At 45.5% G+C, this 20,551-nt stretch overlaps 1 protein-coding gene across 1 annotated transcript; it reads left to right on the top strand.

The window, feature by feature from the left end:
- Positions 1–226: 226 nt before the first annotated feature.
- LOC308125895 (serine/threonine-protein kinase H1-like) lies at positions 227–20,028 on the top strand (the record flags this gene model as incomplete). The annotated part of the gene is made up of 4 exons (XM_080489935.1): positions 227–474; positions 1,822–2,509; positions 12,747–12,982; positions 19,941–20,028. The coding sequence occupies 4 exons, from the start codon at positions 227–229 to the stop codon at positions 20,026–20,028; spliced, it is 1,260 nt and encodes a 419-aa protein (XP_080346061.1).
- Positions 20,029–20,551: the final 523 nt, after the last annotated feature.

The following is a 20,551-nucleotide window of genomic DNA, read 5'->3' as shown; positions in this document are numbered from 1 at the left end:
CACACCTGACAACCTCCAACCCCCTCTGCGTGGGCGGAGCTTTCACCGGTGGTGTTCCGCGCGGCTCCAGCAGCAGCAGCAGCGGCAGCAGCAGCAGCAGCAGCAGCAGCAGCTCCAGCAGCAGCAGCAGCAGCAGCAGCAGCTGCTTGGATGTGCATCCAAACGCTCCGACAGGATCAGAGCTGGCGTCTCAATCGGAGGCCGTGTTCAGGATCCAGATGTGGCGATGGGATGCGGGAAGAGCAAAGTCTCGCCCGAGTCGCCCAAGAAGAGCTACGCCAGTGTCGTGCAGTCGCTGGTGGCTTTCCGTGACACACATGACGATGACGGGGGGCCAAAGAGGCAGAAGGACCAGCCAGCGAATTGGCAGGTTTCGTCTTACGTCAACAGTCCGAAGCCAAAAGCAGACGGACGAGGACAACGGGACACGGTTGCGAGGTATCGGGACAAGTTTGAGCCACGAGTCACTGCGAGGTAAAAAGGTCACGAGCACAATAGAGTACTTCTGTCTGTTGTAACACGTCCAGTTTCATTAATCAATAACAGGCCGGAAATCGTCTGATATCCTTTAAGGAGACTAAATCAAATTATTTTTTTTTTTTGTTGTTTTGAAGGTAAACTTAAGTCGTATTTCGAGAGTATATCTTCTGATTTACTTCACGTCCAACGTTGACGCTAATGTTTTAGCATCTAGCTAAGCCGGTTGACGGCAACCACACGCTGAAAAAAGAAAATAGTTCTACCAACTTAACTGAATTGCTTGAATTGGTCACATGTAAATGAATCAAGTTCTTCCAATTTAATCTGAGTCATCAACTTAAGTTTCCAACCATCTTCTTTTTTCAGTGCAGTTCGGGTTATTGCTCCAAAAAGGGCAAGGGGAAAGATGTCCACACTCACATCCATTAGCTTTATTTATTGATAGACATACATGTAAACACACGGTCCTGATCTAGAGGTGCTACTTTATCAAGATAAACTTAATTAAGGTGTGTGTGATGAACTCATCTCTGTAAAAGAGATGATTGGTGAGAAATTAATTGAAGAAGTGCTTCAGTTATAACATTTTTCTTCTTGTACATTTTGACAACTAATTGTGAATGTGTTTAAAGGTCCAAACTAATTTACTTTCAGTAATAGATAGTAATAGATAAAATAGATATGCTGTGACCATCATCAGTTGTGATTTTAAATCCCGACTGTAGTCATACTCGTATAATTTGAAAAAACAGGACATTCAGCATTCAATTAATTGAGAGATTACAGGCATTTAAATGGCGCCTAAATGATACTGGAAGCTTCAATACAGTAGAGGTGAAGCGTATGTTCTAATAAGTGGTCCAGCTTTTCATGTTTTCTTTTTATAAATGTGACTCTGAGTGAAAAGAACTTGGAGATTCCCTGAACAGCTACAGACAAAAGCAAAGAGTTTAAATTCATCCCCTTCAAAAAACCTCCATGCAGCGTAGCAGACATCCTTTTGAGAGGCCTTGGCCTCGTAACACCTGAAGACTGTCGGATTCTACTTGTCAGATAAAAGCGACAATTAAAAAACAAGGAAACCGATGTCTTTTTTGAGGGCGAGTGCATTGCTCCATCCACTTACGATAAGTCACGGCTCGCGTGAAGCGCGGCCTCACTCATTGGCGACATAAATCACTGTCACATGAATTTGATCGACTCTGCATGCTGTATGGCGTACGGCAACAGATATTTTCCCATACATCATATCTGTGGCTGCGCTGAGCGACGTTGAGAGCTTTGCGACGCCGTGTCATGATGTGGTGACTCATCACCCCCCACCCCCCTCCGCCCTGTCAGATACGACATCCAGGCTCTGATTGGTCGCGGGAGCTTCAGCCGTGTCGTGCGGGCCGAGCACAGGGCCACTCGCCGGCCCTTTGCCATAAAAATGATGGAGCTGGAAGCACCGGAGGGCCGGGAGGTGTGCGCCTCGGAGCTGGCGGTGCTGCGGCGGGTGAGCCACGGTAACGTGATCCAGCTGATCGAGGTCTTCCAGTTCCCTCAGCGCGTTTACATGGTGCTGGAGCTGGCCACCGGCGGGGAACTGTTGGACCGCGTCGTCAGCAAGGGACACTTCACAGAACGGGACGCCACCCAGGCTCTCCGCATGGCGCTGGCTGGATTAGAATACCTCCACAACCTGGGCATCACCCACCGAGACCTGAAGCCTGAGAACCTCCTGTACTACCACCCCGGTCCTGAGTCGAGGCTGCTGGTGACCGACTTTGGCTTGGCCTCTTTTGGCAGCGCAAAACCCACAGAACCTCCCCCTGGAGAGGAGCAATCTCTGAGGACGATCTGCGGGACTCCTGAGTACATGGCCCCTGAGGTCCTGCTGAGGAGGGCGTATTCCTGTGCAGTGGACATGTGGGCTCTGGGGGTGATCGCGTACGTGGTGCTGAGCGGATCCATGCCTTTTGAGGATGACAGCCGCTCCCGCCTCTACAGGTCCATTGTGAAAGGAAAAGTGAGCTTCAACGGAAATGTAAGTTCATTATGATTTATGTTTGCTTGCATAGTGTTCTTCAACCCGCCCACAGGGTTCGAAGCTTCAAGAAATCATACGTAACGATAGGTCCTTCCTGAAGCGCTGCCCTTTTATAGCGCTCTCTAGCCGAGAGTTTCTTTATGGTGCACAAAAAAATTGCCTCCTCGTCCTTCCATTATCTTTTCAAAAGAGGTTTTATGCTTCCATATATATTTATTCAATGTTTTTTTTAAGAGTTGTGCCAGCAAAGCCTGAAAATAGGTAGCTCGTTTCCGAACAGACGTTGAGCCTGAGCAGCAGATGCAGAAACATGCAGTTCCATACAGATCCTTGAAGAAGGTGAAAGGTGCGGTTGTTGGAGGCTCAGCATGATGTGTAATTGACCTCTGCTTCTATTCAATTTTGAAAGTTATGCAAAGAAAACGGAGATTGCGTGTGGGGAGCTCATCAGAGAATCAGGAACAGAGTCGAGCTCGAGAAGTTGTTCTTCGCCCATTCAGACTATTCTTAAAGGTTTAACCCTTTGAAAGCAACCGGGTGGAATAAAACTCTGATCTGCTGCCAAATATAAGATTTAAACCCCAAATTTGAGAAGAAAACTTCGGAAAAGTAGTGAAATTATCCGTCCATGCAGCAAGAAAATGTTACTTTATAAGAAATTTTTAAATCTGGATTTAAGATTCTGCTGTAAACTCAAGGACTGAAAATAAGTAAATAACTTCAACAGAGGCCAAATTATCTATCATGTCTGAAAAAGATAACATTTACAATCTTAGTAAGTGCCAGATATAGTGTTTGGTTCTTTGCAATGAAAGCATTTCTGCAGTTTCCGTTCAGAACGTTGCCGTGGAAACGCAAAACTTGTTTTGATAAATGCCACCAGTTACCTTGTGTTGGCATAATCCAGCGCTTTTATAGCAACGAATCAATCTCTAACTCTTGGTACCTTGCAGAACACTTGTCTCCATATGGCTTTTGCATTTGTACAAGAATGATTCACAGCTGACAGAACAGAACAAGCAAATACAATCCAAACATACGGCAGCGCCGCCGCGGTTCCAAAGTGAATTTTTCAGTCGATCTCCTCTGCTGCGCCGCTGTAAAGCACATGAAGGGATACGTGAACGTTTGTTGTGGTGTCTTGAGTTTGTGCTTGCTAAGTAAAAAGTGGAGGAATGGGTGGGGGGGAGTGGGGGGGGGGGGGGGGGGGGGGGGGGGGGCTTTGCATGATGTTTTTCTCCGCCTTTCTCATTTCCAATGTCATACAACTGAAGAGAGTATTTTTAACAGCCTTTTTCTGTCAAGCTCAGTGGTGAGTTCGGGCTTGTTCTTTCACGCTGATTACACCCAAGGCGGGATTATTCACTGGGCGTTAAGCCTGGTCTGATTCTCAGGGATGCGGTTTGACATTTTAGTCTGGCATACAAGCGGCTCCCCTCAACATTGGCCCTGGATTATTATCCCTGTGTTTACCGCTGCACTGACCACCAACTGAACAATAGTGCAAAATCCTTCTGGAGTTTATGCAAGGGCTTATTTCACGTTTTCCACGGTGGCTTTTAGACGCAGCTTATACCTCTTGGCTGAAGGAGAATTCTTTTTGAAAACGGAGCAGCGTTTCTACAGACCCTTATACGTTTCAGCGCGACGCGGCAAAGACATCAATATGTAAATTCAGTTGGCGACATGATAAAGACATTATACATGGATGAGTAGCAGCCTATGGCTTGATGGATCTGCCATCAATCACATTTCCGCGTTGACAAGGTACTTATTCTCCATCAGCAGATCCACCCTCTCCAAGAGACTGACAGTACAGTTTAAATACCTACGCCGATAATAATGTCGTACTTCGCGATGGCGGCTGACAAGTAGCCAGAGAAATGTGGACCCCTGCCTTCACGAGTGCTCTCGGTGTCATTCAGAAGGGGGCTTCAGTTTGGGATGAGGATGGCCTCAACAGCCGATTCAGTTCACATTTTTCGACTGGACTTGAAGACGTTGGTTTGAAATCTGCTGACAGTTGAAGAAAGTCATTTGTGAGTGGAGAGCACGAGGCGAGCGACGATGACAGGATCCTCAATTAACCCTTCATCGGGCCAGTGGGCACATTCAGAAAATCGTGAATCTCTTTCTTATGAATCAGAGGAGTCAAACCAGTGAAAAAAGAAAACCTAGAACCCATCGATAAGGACACTTGTTCTTTTTTTTTTTTTGTTTATGTTAGTGTTTTACTGCAAAGAGGGATCAGTACATTACAAAAAATTTAATTAACATGTACACATTTTTAAGAAAAATATATGCAATTTGATAATAAATACAATAAATCATTTTAGTGTACATTTTCATAAATAGCACATATTTGGTGAAAGTTTTTGGAAGTTGTATTGCAGGACAGTGGTACTATATAATGTATGGGTTTGTTCAAATGGATCAGTGTTGGACCATTTTGCGTGATATTTACGTATATCACGCTGACTTCAAAGTTTTCTTGAGGGTTACTATTTAAAATTGACACATATTTCAATGAGTGCCTCATAAAGAAAATTAATTCAAAAACTGTAGTTTCTGCAAGTGATTCACAAGGATGATCAGGGCAATTTTTATAAATCCCACAGTCCCGATTAGCCACAGCCAACACATTACTTGTAAACGTGCCTGGATGTCGACACAATGGCAGCAAACTGCTTCACCTGCCAAGGTGGGAGAAGCACAGGTGTTACCAATAACATGAACAATGGCTCCTTTCTATTCATGTGTCAGTGTGACAATAGAACAAGAGACACAATCCCGGAACCCCAAAACCAAAGCAGGTACAGAGGATTTAGCCATTTTTATTGATATATGTGATTTTTTTTTCCCCCCCACTATTTCATGCCAAACTGTGGTGGGTGGAAAAAGAAATGAAGATGTGATGACAAACAGAGTCGAGACAGGACGGGATCGAAAAAATTGCATGTGTGAAATGAAAGAGGACGGCATCACACGCGGTATGTGTCGGCCATTTACATTTATATTGTGTCTTCATTTCAGTGCTTTGAGTTCAAATCAAACCCTGAGATATTCTGATTTTATTTACCTCACATTCGTCCACTGATTTGGCACAAAGGACGTCGACTGTGAAGTCGGTGAGAAGATTAAGATGAAGGTAGATAAAGTACTCATATGGAAGTACAAAAAAACGCAGTAGTGCCAATTCGACTATCGATGAATGGATGGATGGATGGATGGATGGATGGATGGATGGATGGATGGATGGATGTACTCGCCATTGTTAATGCTCATAGCATATTTTTCTCTGCGCGCATGTTTGTGTGATTTCAATCCAAAATCAACCAACAGCGCCAACTCATGGCCTGGCATGCTAAATACATCATTTTCAGCGTTTCTGCCGTTTCCCTGTAAATGGACGTCATCTTAAAAAAAAAAGAAAGTTGTGGCGCGAACGAGAAACTTTCTGAAACGAAAACAGATCCTCAGTATTTGCCCGACATCTTCAAAATAATAAATGTTATTAAAAACGAAGGGATTGCAATAAAACAAACAAAATCTATGTACATCTCTATTTAGAGTCCTGCAACTGTTGGACCTGCCTCAAGCTTATCATGAGCTCATCAAAATTACATTGACTTTACATTCTGCTCTAAAATATATGCATCACTTTTAATCGCCACTTTCCCCCCCCCCCCTTTTTATCAATGCTCATCATCTCCAATAATCACAAATAATGAAGCATGCTGAGAAAACATCTCTTTATGTTCCGTAAGCTGGGAGTCATTTTAGTATCCCAGAGAGAGCTCACGCTGGTTCCTGCTCAGCACTTCCATACTTATTCACTGATAATAAATGCAGCGACTTGTAATCAGTCCTGGAAATCTCGAAGTCAGCAGCTTCTTTGTTTGCTCCTAAAAATAAAAAATAAAATAAAAAAAAGCTTGTAGCTGAACTTCCTGCCACCTCTGTCAAAGCAGAGCCGAACAGTGAGGGTCCGACAACACACGGGCAGGGGAGCACAGTCTGCTTCTAAAATTTATTTAATATTCCTCTGGTTATTGACAAGGAATGAATTATTAATTCAAAGTGTAACTGGGTCAAGTATCAGCTCATAAATTTCTATATAAGCGCTCAGGTTTCAGATCATCACAGTGCGAAGTGATGCGGCGGATCAGTTTGTTATGCAGCCCGCAGAATCTTGACACCTATAAATATGTATTCGCCAATTTAGTGTAACAAAGTTTGATTAAGTCGAGGTACAGATGGACGTAAACACACTTTTGTTTTTTGTTTTTTTTACTTCTTCTTCTTCTCCGCCTCATGCAAATGAATACACAGGGGTTGCAATTAAAAGCAGTCTTCCAAAAGTATCGCTCACCTTTTTGTGTCCATGGTAGCTGAACAGGGACATGAAGTGTGTGTGTGTGTGTGTGTGTGTGTGTGTGTGTGTGTGTGTGTGTGTGTGTGTGTGTGTGTGTGTGTGTGTGTGTGTGTGTGTGTGTGTGTGTGTGTGTGTGTGTGTGTGTGTGTGTGTGTGTGTGGGTGGTCTGGGGGGGTTTAGCGGTAAGATGGAGGTGAGACTCACTCAAAAATGCAAACGGCCGCTGGCACCTTCCCTGTCCCTGTGTGTCCCTGGAATCCCCCCCCCCCCCCCCCCCCCACCCCCAACCCGTGCACGAGCCCCTCGCCTCAGGACCTGTAGTGCAGACTCACACCGATGCCTTTACTCAACAGCAGACGGGAGGGGGCTTCTGTGTGTGTGTGTGTGTGTGTGTGTGTGTGTGTGTGTGTGTGTGTGTGTGTGTGTGTGTGTGTGTGTGTGTGTGTGTGTGTGTGTGTGTGTGTGTGTGTGTGTGGGTGTGGGTGGGGAAAAGAAAGGAGGCGACAGAGGACGAGAAGAGCGGGTGTAGCCTCGAGGGCTTTTCTCGCCTTATCACTCAGTCTGTCCACTCGCTCGCGGGGACAGATCGTTTCGCCCTCATGCACGGAATCGTGACGCCTCGTCTGCGTGCCGGGGTCGGAGTGTGTGTCTGCGTGCCGGGGTCGGAGTGTGTGCGTGCGTGCTGGGGTTGGAGTGTGTGTCTGCGTGCCGGGGTCGGAGTGTGTGTCTGCGTGCCGGGGTCGGAGTGTGTGTCTGCGTGCCGGGGTCGGAGTGTGTGTGTGTGTCTGCGTGCCGGGGTCGGAGTGTGTGCGTGCGTGCCGGGGTCGGAGTGTGTGCGTGCGTGCTGGGGTTGGAGTGTGTGTCTGCGTGCCGGGGTCGGAGTGTGTGTCTGCGTGCCGGGGTCGGAGTGTGTGTCTGCGTGCCGGGGTCGGAGTGTGTGTCTGCGTGCCGGGGTCGGAGTGTGTGCGTGCGTGCTGGGGTTGGAGTGTGTGTCTGCGTGCCGGGGTCGGTGTGTGTGTCTGCGTGCCGGGGTCGGAGTGTGTGTCTGCGTGCCGGGGTCGGAGTGTGTGTCTGCGTGCCGGGGTCGGAGTGTGTGTCTGCGTGCCGGGGTCGGAGTGTGTGTGTGTCTGCGTGCCGGGGTCGGAGTGTGTGTGTGTCTGCGTGCCGGGATCGGAGTGTGTGTGCGTGCCGGGGGTCGGAGTGTGTGTCTGCGTGCCGGGGTCGGAGTGTGTGTGTGTCTGCGTGCCGGGATCGGAGTGTGTCTGCGTGCTGGGGTTGGAGTGTGTGTCTGCGTGCCGGGGTCGGTGTGTGTGTCTGCGGGCCGGGGTCGGAGTGTGTGTCTGCGTGCCGGGGTCGGAGTGTGTGTCTGCGTGCCGGGGTCGGAGTGTGTGTGTGTCTGCGTGCCGGGATCGGAGTGTGTGTGCGTGCCGGGGGTCGGAGTGTGTGTCTGCGTGCTGGGGTCGGAGTGTGTGTGTGTCTGCGTGCTGGGGCCGGAGTGTGTGTCTGCGTGCCGGGGTCGGTGTGTGCATCTGCGTGCCGGGGTTGGAGTGTGTGTCTGCATGCCGGGGTCGGAGTGTGTGTGTGCGTGCCGGGGTCGGAGTGTGTGTGTGCGTGCCGGGGTCGGAGTGTGTGTGTGCGTGCCGGGGTCGGAGTGTGTGTCTGCGTGCCGTCACACCACGCTTTAGTTGTGTCCGGGCAGCCTTGTAGCCTCCTCTGCAGTCTGCCGCCGTGCTGCTGAAAGCCCCCAGACGTCTACATCGAGGGCAAGTAGGGTAACGGCTGGCCCAGTCTGCCCCCTAGTGAGCGTCAGGCGAACAAACCCAGCCTCCACTCGGCCGCAGTGTTATTGTACATGACAGCCCAATCCCTCCTGCATCCGAGTATCGATATTTTGATTACCGTGGTTTAGCTGCAGCTTTCACCTGAATTAGCGGCGGGGCCACCTTCCTCATCGGGACTCATCGCGATGAGACGCGTTCAGGCCCGGCTCTGTTGGTCGGGGCAAACCGCTGCCAGGTGCATCGGATGGGAGTGGATTGTGCGGCGTGGCGTAGTTCATTACTCAAAAGTGCATTATCCCCGGCGATGGCATTAGCGTGATCCGACCTCCTGGCATTTCCTTCATTTGGTGCAATTACGGGTTTGTCAGGTAAAGATGTAGCGCCGCCGCGGACGTAGTCGGTGGAGCTTCTTATTCACTCTAACAAGATGTTGCTCAATAAGTCAAGCCCTGTAGGTTTCTCCACTGCTTATGTCGAGCGTGGACTCTGCCTCCCCCTAACACACACACACACACACACACACACACACACACACACACACACACACACACCGCTCCGGCTAGCTCGCTGCTCAACAGTGATGTATAACGCCGGCTCTTGCCCCTCTCTTCCAAACGCAATAAAGCCTTTGTGTATTTTGACGTGAAAAATGTTGAGAGTGGTGGGGGGAGATAAACTTCCCGCTGCCGGCTCCATTCCACCGAGACAACTCGGCTGCGTCTCTTCTTCTTTAGCGGCACAGGAAGAAGAAAACTTTTCACGTCTCTCCGCGGTGGAATCAAAAGAATATATTTCCAACTGCATAATTCCATGGCTGACAAAGTTTCTCACAAAGTGCCAGCAAACCGTTCAGCTTATCTGTTCTGGGGTCAAGGACCAGGGGTGGGGATCAGGCTATAAAGTAACACGTTGCTGTAATCCCACTACTTTGGGGGTCATCGCACAAGTAGCTGTTTTGAAAGGAGTAAAAGTGTTACTGAAGATTCGATGGCATCCAGATTATAGAGCATCTTCCTCCACTAACACCCAGATTGTAGTCCATCTTCACCCAACTAACAGCCAGATTATAGAGCATCTTCCTCCTATTAACATGCAGATTATAGAGTATCTTCCTCCTATTAACATGCAGATTATAGAGTATCTTCCTCCACTAACATCCAGATTATAGAGCATCTTCATCCAACTATCATCCAGATTATAGAGCACCTTCCTCCTATTAACATGCAGATTATAGAGTATCTTCATCCAACTATCATCCAGATTATAGAGCATCTTCCTCCTATTAACACCCAGATTATAGAGCATCTTCGTCCAACAAACATCCAGATTATAGAGCATCTTCATCCAACTAACAGCCAGATTATAGAGCATCTTCATCCAACTATCATCCAGATTATAGAGCATCTTCCTCCTATTAACATGCAGATTATAGAGTATCTTCATCCAACTATCATTCAGATTATAGAGCATCCTCCTCCTATTAACATCCAGATTATAGAGCATCTTCATCCAACTAACAGCCAGATTATAGAGCATCTTCATCCAACTATCATCCAGATTATAGAGCATCTTCCTCCTATTAACATGCAGATTATAGAGTATCTTCCTCCACTAACAGCCAGATTATAGAGCATCTTCCTCCAACAAACATCCAGATTATGGAGCATCTTCCTCCTATTAACATCCAGATTATAAAGCATCTTCATCCAACAAACACCCAGATTATAGAGCATCTTCATCCACTAACACCCAGATTATAGAGCAGCTTCCTCCACTAACACCCAAATTATAGAGCATCTTCATCCAACTAACATCCAGATTATAGAGCTTCTTCCTCCTATTAACATGCAGATTATAGAGTATCTTCATCCAACTATCATCCAGATTATAGAGCATCTTCCTCCTATTAACACCCAGATTATAGAGCATCTTCATCCAACAAACACCCAGATTATAGAGCATCTTCATCCAACTAACAGCCAGATTATAGAGCATCTTCATCCAACTATCATCCAGATTATAGAGCATCTTCCTCCTATTAACATGCAGATTATAGAGTATCTTCATCCAACTATCATTCAGATTATAGAGCATCCTCCTCCTATTAACATCCAGATTATAGAGCATCTTCATCCAACTAACAGCCAGATTATAGAGCATCTTCATCCAACTATCATCCAGATTATAGAGCATCTTCCTCCTATTAACATGCAGATTATAGAGTATCTTCCTCCACTAACAGCCAGATTATAGAGCATCTTCCTCCAACAAACATCCAGATTATGGAGCATCTTCCTCCTATTAACATCCAGATTATAAAGCATCTTCATCCAACAAACACCCAGATTATAGAGCATCTTCATCCACTAACACCCAGATTATAGAGCAGCTTCCTCCACTAACACCCAGATTATAGAGCATCTTCATCCAACTAACATCCAGATTATAGAGCTTCTTCCTCCTATTAACATGCAGATTATAGAGCATCTTCCTCCTGCTAAGTGATGGAACTATTCACACGTTAAATGAAACACAAGGTTGTTTTTAAAGACGGTCACCAATCAGTAACCTTCTGTAACTCGCGCCACGTAGGCAAGGACACAGCGAACCCTGCTAGCCACAGCCGCTAACCGTGTGTGTGTGTGTGTGTGCGTGCGTGCGTGCGTGCGTGCGTGCGTGTGTGTGTGTGTGTGTGTGTGTGTGTGTGTGCGTGTGTGTGTGGTGGCAGCGAGGGGCTGAATCAGCACCAGCAGCAGATAAAGAGGAAAGTCAGACTTGTTAGTCGTTGGCGCTCAATCAAACAGTGTCACTCTGCCTGCCTCTCAGGTGTGAAATAACAACACAATGAGAAGAAAGTTTGAGTGAGGAGCTCTTTTTTATGACTCGCTCAGCTGGCACCTCACACACACACACACACACACACACACACACACACACACACACACACACACACACACACACACACACTCTTTCACTCTCCCAGTCAGTACACTGTAAGAATAGGCAAGTCCCTGCTTCTTTGAATTCCTCTCACCGGCGACAGTCTTGCGATTGTCAATTTCATGCTTGATTAATTGTCATTACTCCGCCAGAGACAAAAAAAAAAAAAAAAGAAGGAGCGAGAAATGCATTTCAGGATTAAAATGGAGAGCGAGACCTCCCTAAAGAGCGAGATTTAGTCTCTGCAAGGTTGGGTGGAGAGCGAGAGAATTTCACACACCCAGATTGTACTGTATTTACCTTTGATTCTCTTCACACGCAGAAACATTTGATCGGATCGCAGGCGATGGCGGAAAACGAAGAGCGAGATCACAGCGATTAAGGAAGCGCAATACGGTTATCGTCACTTGACTTCATGCACATAGTTCCCGTTGAACGTCGTTAACAGAGAGACGGGGCGTGTTCGGTTCTGACACCCCTGGTCTCCAATAGTCGGACGTCCCATCAATCTTGTGTCGCTAATATGTTATTTAAAATCAGATGGAAGCTCAAAGGTCATCAATTTGCCGAGGCGGGCGGTCACCGCGTCGTAGAACCAAAGCTGCAGTGAATAATTGAATGATTGCGAGTTATGATGATAACGTCTGGACTGATCTGCAGTGGCAGATTTCAAGACTCTCGCTTTTTGAGTCAAACGATCCCAACGAAGCTCATCCGCTGCGCCTCTTCTTTAGTTTTCTAGTTTTTTCTTTCTGAAGCTAATGCAGGCTAAGAATAAACATGCACACAAATCCCACACATGCAGCAGAGCGCCCCTCCCTCCCAAGTCTTTGTATTCATCCGGCCAAGACCGCTGCGTTCCTTTGCCCAGTGACATTTAGCTTTCCTTTGAGTTTAGTTCTGCTTGTTAGGTCTGCAGAGCACTGGGATCATGGTAATATTGCTCTGCTGGAGTCAAGTCTTGCGTTCCTCTTTTGAATTCTGTGCTCAAGCCTCGTCTGCATGTCCGGGCTTCAGGAGCGCCGTGGGTTCTGGATTGTCTGTGTGCGCGTGGGCCGACTTGACATCCGCTGGAATGAGTGCTTTTGTGTTGGCAGTGATGGCCGCCGCCCTCCCTCTGCTCCCTCTGTCCCCACAGCCTTGGCCCTCCGTGTCCAACCCAGCCAAGGATTTCATTCTGAGGCTCCTGGTGTTGGAACCGGCCGCCCGCCTCACCGCCGCCCAGGCCGCCCGCCACCCCTGGGTGGTCTCGGCGGCGGGCGGCTCGTCGAGGAACCTGCATCGGTCGATTTCCCGGAACCTGCGGCGGCAGCGGGCATCGCGCGCCTCCTCCCAGCGCCTCGGCAGCGCGGCGAGCTCCGTGGGCTCCGGGAGGCGAACGCCACCGGGGAGAAGCCGAGAGACGCAGCGGGGCAGAGCAGCTGGACCGAGCGGGCCTCGGAGAGCCAGAGGGCAGCAGGAACATCAACACCATCCAGTCCAACCTAATGAAGGGGTAGAACCAGCTGCCCCAGCTCGCTGTACATCGCCGCCACAGCGCTCATCACTGCAAACAGCGAGCCCGTAACTGCCGGGGACAGGTGCTGTGGTGAAAAAGAAGGACATTTCCACATTTCAGCCGTGCTTTTCTACTGGCGGGATCACCCAGGTCCCCCCCTGCAGGCTGATTTCAATCTTCCATTAGTTTCTGGTGGGTTTGGAGGTCCAGGCCAACATGGAGACAGAGCTGTCCACCTCCACACAGTCTCCAGCCCCTGGTTACTCACACAGCTCAGACTAATGGGCACAAGGCCTCATTTAGATCTTTATGAGTCATGACATTACCTGCCTGTGGAAAGCTTTTTTCTTTTTGTCTTTTTCTTTCCAAAAATGGAGAAGCTCGTCGAGAAAGAATGGAAGATAATCTTATCCGTGATGATGTCAACTGAAAAAAATTGAAAAATAGCATCTTTCACTTGTTCTCACATGACTTAAGAACTCCAAACAGCAGGAAGATTAATATGTTTTTTTTATATATACGTACTTTCAGGGAAAAGAAGCAGGTGTGACTGTTGTCTCTCCCCGCCGACACAGGAGAACAGTCCACATGTGTGGTGACAGGCCTCGATTAAGGTCAAATGAATCTCCCAAACATTACGTAACTTGCAAACAATGGATTTTAAAAGACAGATAAAAGGATTCAAATTAAAACATTCATATTCAAATTTGCAATGGGAAGGAAAAAGTAGATTAAAATGCAAAGATATAGAGACGTAATTAGTGAAATCCAGCCTTACGTGGCAACACAAACTACATACTGATGATATTCTTATTTTCTTAGGATTTATTGCTGTACGTAAACGATGAACTGACTTTATACATATATATATGTAATTTTGCTGTTTTAGTAGTCTCCACAGACTTTACATGATCAGTCACATTCATTGGTTAAGTCGTACTCGCACACAACTGACGACAGCTACACCATTTGGACGCTTCGACACGTGAAGACGGTGACATGGCAGATCGAACGTTTAGACTGGAAGATGATCGACTCTAAGTGAACCAGTGGTGCTCTGTATCGGACCCTCTGGTGGGTCTTAAAAACTTAAAAACATTAAAAAATAAACAATCACAAATAAGACATTAGAAATCCTGTGACCTTGGAAGTGACATTCATTCCAAAGGGGAGAGCCTGTTTACATTCACTCTTGCAGTACCTGTTTGTACCACAAGGTGGTGTATTGAGTCACTGCTTCAGGAATAGCTAACACAATACCTACAACAGAGAAAGGCAGATATGTTTTTTTTTTACTCTCTGTACAGCGGTAATTACTCATTAAAAAGAAAACCCAGGACTCAAAATGACTCAGCACTGCCACCCAGTGTCCTACAAGGGCAGTGCTTCAATTTCACTTAGTGTCCCTTTAAAGTTTTACAAACCATTTGCTTTTTCTGCAAGTAGACCTCAGAGACTGTCATAGGATGTGGTTGAAAGCGTCACGAGCGCTGTTAAATGAACCTTGATTTTAATTTTGATTTAAGTTAATTAATACTAATTAGCTGCTGAGATAACAGCTGCCGTTCGCCGTGCGTTTGAGTTACCGACCAGCAGCCAACTCAAACCCCGCAAATTAAACATGTTTGGTGAGAATTGTGAATATGTACAATGTTATTTGGAGGAGTGCTCATGTATTATTTCTCCATTCGGAGAGTTGTTAATGCCTCTCGATGGCTCCCCGTGTTCGGTGACCTGACGCCAGAGTCCCTTTGGGAAGAGCACAACAAGCAGCTGGTGTATTTTGGAAGTCATGTGTCAGCAAGTGAAAAAAAAACAACAAAAACTGAGCGCTCCATTTAAGTAGGATGATAGTGGGCAAAGAAAATCTCCTTAAAACGCTCCAGCAAACACAGCATGCTCTTTTCTCTCTCTGCTTTGATGGCTGTTTTATATTTTTGCTTTGAAATGAGTCAGTAACTTTTTTTTTTTTTTTTTTTTTTTTTTTTTTTTTACCCCTCCATACAATCTTGCAGCCTTTTGTATTGTGAGGAAACTTCATAGATTTCCCGAATTGTTTGCGCTGCCACCAACTATATTCGCTGTTATCAAAACAATGTTTGAGGGAGGAAGAGGAGGGTTTGTTATGTATTTTTTATGCGTTTTTTTTTTTTCTTTTATTATTATTATTATTTCAAACTCTGTCAGGGGGAAAGAAAAAAACATGTGACTGATAAAAGATGTTTGAATTAAATTAAACCCAACAGAAGTCAGCAATAATAGAACGTGGTCTCTCTTCTTTCTTTTTTTTTTCATCCTCATTATCCTTTATCTGTGAAACGGGAATAACAAACACACTGTCGCCTTCGTGTATTGTCCTCCTCGTCTTTGCACAGCGCCTAATTCCATTGTCTTTTGCTCGTCCTGTAGGTTTAGCGTAGGCTGTGAAAGCCGCTTGATCTCCAGGAAACTCCACACATATTTACTTGTGGTTTTTAATAGAGTATTAAGGATAATCCCGCTGTTATTTTACACTGTGATGCTGCGTGATCGCTGAGCCCTGGAATCCGTCTCCTGCGTGGGATAACACTTCAGTCCCACCACTCGTATGCAAATAGAGATGTAATTAGCCTTCGCGTTTTATTTTAATGACCCTTCACCTTCTGCAGCGGGCAGGAGACGAGTGGCAAAGGCTTTGTGTTTCTCCGCTACACTCCGGCACCGTCCACACGACAACAATTTATTTTTTTTTCCCCAGAGGAAAAACTTTCAAACACCTCGTCAGCTTTTAACGTATGGACGGGCAAGGCGCACATTTTCTGAAAACAGTGATGTCACCGCCACAACGCCCGACGCCATAACCCCACTGAGGCGACATGGTGGATTTGTCGATTTCTACATTTTTGCATGCTTCGTCTCTTCTTCTCCGTCTTTGGTGTGTTTCTGTGGCAGCGTTCCAGAATTGCGCTTCCGGGGGTCCGTTGTGCAGACGTTGGTAGTTTTATTACATGAAAACAGCACCCACTAGTGGCCCCACAGGAAAGCTGAGTTTTAAGAGTTTCTGCCGTCTCTGTGTGAAGGTTTTCAAAACGTTGCCGTGTAAACGCAAATCTCTTCTGATTTCAGGGATCTGTGCTTCCCGTGCTTACTGTACTTACTTCTTTTGAGGATTTCTGAGCACGAATATCTGAGATTACTAATCATTCATTTCTTTTAATCTCCTCATAACAGTTTTTTTTAAACATAATTCCGATTTACAGTGAACATACAGAGGGAGCTTAAAATGAGTAACAAGTCCCTTTTTAACAATGTAAGAAGAAAGTAATGATATTTCTATTCAACTGTAGGGATTAAAATCTGTTTAAAACACTGAATATATAATATAATAATACTGATAATACAGATACATGTAAAATTTACATATGTACAGTAGTAAAGGACAAATTCTAATCATTTCTGAATAAAGGTGCAAGAGTTGACAAATTTAGGAGTAATATAAAAGTAATATAATATTACAATACTGAGAATGTTTGTGTGCATATGTCCATAAATAGCATATTACTATTACTATTAATTTATACATTTCTTAATATTTATGGAGTATTGTTCTCTGTGTGTCTGTGTGGTTTCATCCCAAAAACAACCAACAGCGCCGCTTTGTGGCCGAACATGCTAACTACATCATTTTGAGCGTTTCTGCGAGTGATGGCCAAATGAAGCTTCATGAAGCTTCACGAACCACTTCATTTATTTTCTGACTCCACCAGGTGGCGCTCTTGGTTTGAAGTTAGAGGCTGAAAGACTGGCAACGAAGTGTGCTTTCAAAACATTTGTTGAGCAGACAGCGCCATCTAGTGGATCCCCAAAATAAAGACGGGGGTTCATGAAGCTTCATTTGTCCATGCACTAATTTCTGCTCTTTCCGTGTAAATGGACATCGTTTTTTCAAAATGATGCCGCGTAAACATGAAGCTTTTCTGATTTTCTGACGCACTCACTTGTGAGTACAGTTTAGACGATTTAACAAAGTAATCAGAGTAGGTGTAGTCGAGCAGAAATGTTCAGTACTCTTTTCATCTTTGCTAACACTTTTCAAAAGTTCCCAAAACCCTCGAAGAATATGTCCTCAAAACTAATTTGTCTTGTGCGCCGCGCGGTCAGTATCTCCCTGTCTTTGGTCTCATGCAGTGGTCAGCAGGGCCAAACAATCGAGAAAAGCAGCGCTGAGCAAAGATCGTAGGCGATAGCGTCGGCGCTGTAACACCCGCCCGGTGCTATGCGAGGACAAGTGTGGCAGAAAGTGTCTCCTTTTTTTTTTTTTCTTCTTCTTCTTCTTCTTCTTCTCTTCTTCAGCTTCTCTCAGCAGAAAGCCAAGGACTTATTCTCTTTATCTTTGGCCTTACTTGAAGAGATCATTTGCTGTTCAGGACCCTGAAACATAAGCTGGCTGAGCCACTTGGGGCTGCCATGAGGAAGAGGATAACGGGGAGGGGATGGCGGTGGAGTCCCTCGGCTCTCGTGTTGCACGGGATGTGTGGAGGAACCATCTGGTCCCTCCCTCAGAGGGAAGACTCCCTCTGTTCTCCTTTCATGTTTGTCTCCACACAGTTGAATTAGTCAAGGTAAGTGCTTTTTTTTTATTTTTTTTTTTTCCTATTGTATAAACCAAACATCCAGTAGGTCAAATATGCAGTCTTTTGTGAGCCGCTGAGTGGAGAGATTATTTTCCTTGAACGGCAATTACAACCCCACTCCACCTTAATGATTTAAAAGGGAAGAATGGTCCACATTTGAGGCGGTAAATTGTCTTTGCTTCCTTTTATTTTGTCCAGATGAGCCTGCTGTTTGCCGCTGTCCTGTTGTTGTGCCGCAGATTCGACGCCACAGGAACACAAGGTGGGTCAATACTTTTCTCATTGAGGATGCAATGAAGGTAAACTGTCTCATTATTCTTCCTGCTCAGAAATTCTCATTTCGATTGTCGCCTCGATACCACCAGTTGTTTGCCGCTCAAAATTTGCACTTGTCATCTCCCGGAGGCTGAGCGGCTCCGTTTTAGATGCAGCGTTGAGTTTCAGATGTGGTGGGACAGCAGGCAGACGTATATTCACGTCTCGGGGCGCAAATCAGCCAAAACAGTCCTCCCAACTCTCTAAGCAGCCCGCATAGACACATCTGATGGGATATCAGTTGAATTAGCATTGGAGGTAAATGTTGATTAATATCTGTGAGATATTTGGTCTGAAAGGGCTAAAATATTCAAATAAACCTCATATATTCCCAAAATCCTATATATTGAATTCATAATCATCTCAAAATGTATTTATTAATTTTTTTGTACAGGAATTTGAAAGTAGGTTCTTCTAAAATGATTGAAATTAATAAACACATATAAGAATAAAATGGACTCATCTCCAATGGAATCTGAGTCCAATTCGTCATGTCCCGGCTGTCCAGAGTCACCTCCGGTGCACCCCAGGGTCCTTGTCATTTATCTTTCCACTCAGTATTTGTCTAGGTAACACAAATACACAACACTGGTCTAAAAGTACTTCCGGTTGGGCTACTTCTCCTTGAAATTGGTCCTGAAAAACAGGATTTTAGATTTAGCTGAAGCTTGTTTACTCAGTGAAAAGTAAAACTCTCGCATCATTCTGAATGTTTCGTTTGCAGGACAAAGCTGCTCGGAGCCACTGAAAAGGCAACTTTTTGAAAATGTCTCCCAAGTCGGAACTTTTACAAAAAAAAGTCACTTTCTGAAAGCGCTCCGACTCAAAACGCAACTTTCCACTGTGCAAGTTATGATAAGTCGCTATGGCAACCCATTTAAAATATAAACCTGAGTAGCCTCCTACACAAGACGTCTGCTTTCAAGGATTTCACAACATCTTGAAAATATTCCTTGATTTAGTCTGATATCTTTTCACTTGGTATGCAGGTATATTCTAGAGCACATCAGTGTGTGTGGGGGTTTCCTCTGGGTGCTCCAGTTTCCTCCCATAGTCCAAAAACACACATGTGAGGCCAGTTGGTGACGCTAAATTGCCCCTAGAATGTGAGTGTGTGTGGTTGTTTGTCTATATGTGTTTGCCCTGTGACAGACTAGCAGCTCCACAACCCTGAACTGGACAAGCAGGATAGAAGATGGATGGATGGATGGATGGATGGATGGATGGATGGATGGATGGATGGATGGGATTTTAAATACAAATTTATGAGCCTTCCATCTTGTAATTCTTAATTTACCATTAAAACCAGTTGTCGATTCACCACGACGCCTCCACCTAATTTAACTTTCAAGCACTTTGAAAAATGCATTGATTATCCTCCGTCTGGCCTGAAGAAGGGATCAGAAAACAGATTCAGATCTCATATCTGTATGCTAAATTTAAAGCTACAAACCAGAAAAAAAGGAAAGTCCAAGGTAACAAAATTTGTGCTTACTGCATAGTGAAGCAGGTGAAATATATGCGTCGACATTCGGTTGGGCTCCTTGTGCCCCAGACAGCCGGCAGTGGGATTCACGTCACATACTGACTTCAAATGGAATTTGTAAGGGCGTATTACTGATAAGGAAAGTCAAGTACAAAGTATACGCGTTTCAGAAATAGTGAGAAAGGAGGCGCTAAGCGAGTGACAACGGAAATAAACACTGATGATTGATGGCCTTGTATTTCATAGGAAACAAACAACAACAACAAAAAAAAACAAGAGCAAATTTGATCTGAACTTCCACAATGAACAAATACACACCCAAAAGAAGAAAAGTCCTCCTGCGGTGGATACAGCGCGGCCACAGCCACGAGTGCAGGTTTTTATTACTGAGCTTTTGGCTGGTTTCTGTTCTGCCGACAGTCCATTCAGACCACGAATGCCCCGGTCAGGGGGTCAGGAGCTGTGGAGGGTGTCTGGCAGCGGGGCCACACTGCGCTTGGTGCTCTGAGGAGGTGAGTGGCCTTGGAAACACTCGGCCGCCGTGTACATTTTACTACTACTAACAGAGCCACGTGGACAAATATATCAAGCGATGTTACTTTTTCAGTTGGTGTTCTGTTACTGTTAGAATCGATCTTCAAATAAGTCATTTGAATACTTTTGAAAGTTTTTTATTTAAGTAAAGTTAAGTTTAAACCCGGATATCTTTCACTGGAATGCTGAAAATGACTGAGTGTAATGACGAATTTCCTTCAGAAAGGTATTAGAGATGTACATCAACAACTAAAACTGAATCCTAAATGTTGAATTTTTCCCTCGTAGACTCTGGTAGAGTAACTTTAATTAATGACTAAGTGGATATATAAATGGGAAAACTTGAACAAAACTAAGTCCCCGTTTACACGACAAGGTTTTCAAGTGAAAACGGAAACTGTAGTTTACGTGACAAAGGTGCTGGGAGTTACTGGAAACACAAATTTTCCAAAAGTTCCACCTTGGGAGTCAAAAAGTTGCATTTTCAGTGTCTGAGC

This window comes from Lipophrys pholis (genome assembly GCF_963383615.2).
Source record: "Lipophrys pholis genome assembly, chromosome: 20".
In the NCBI taxonomy this organism is placed as follows: domain Eukaryota; kingdom Metazoa; phylum Chordata; class Actinopteri; order Blenniiformes; family Blenniidae; genus Lipophrys; species Lipophrys pholis.
Note: the sequence above shows the minus strand (reverse complement) of the source record. Positions and strands in the feature narration are given on the sequence as shown.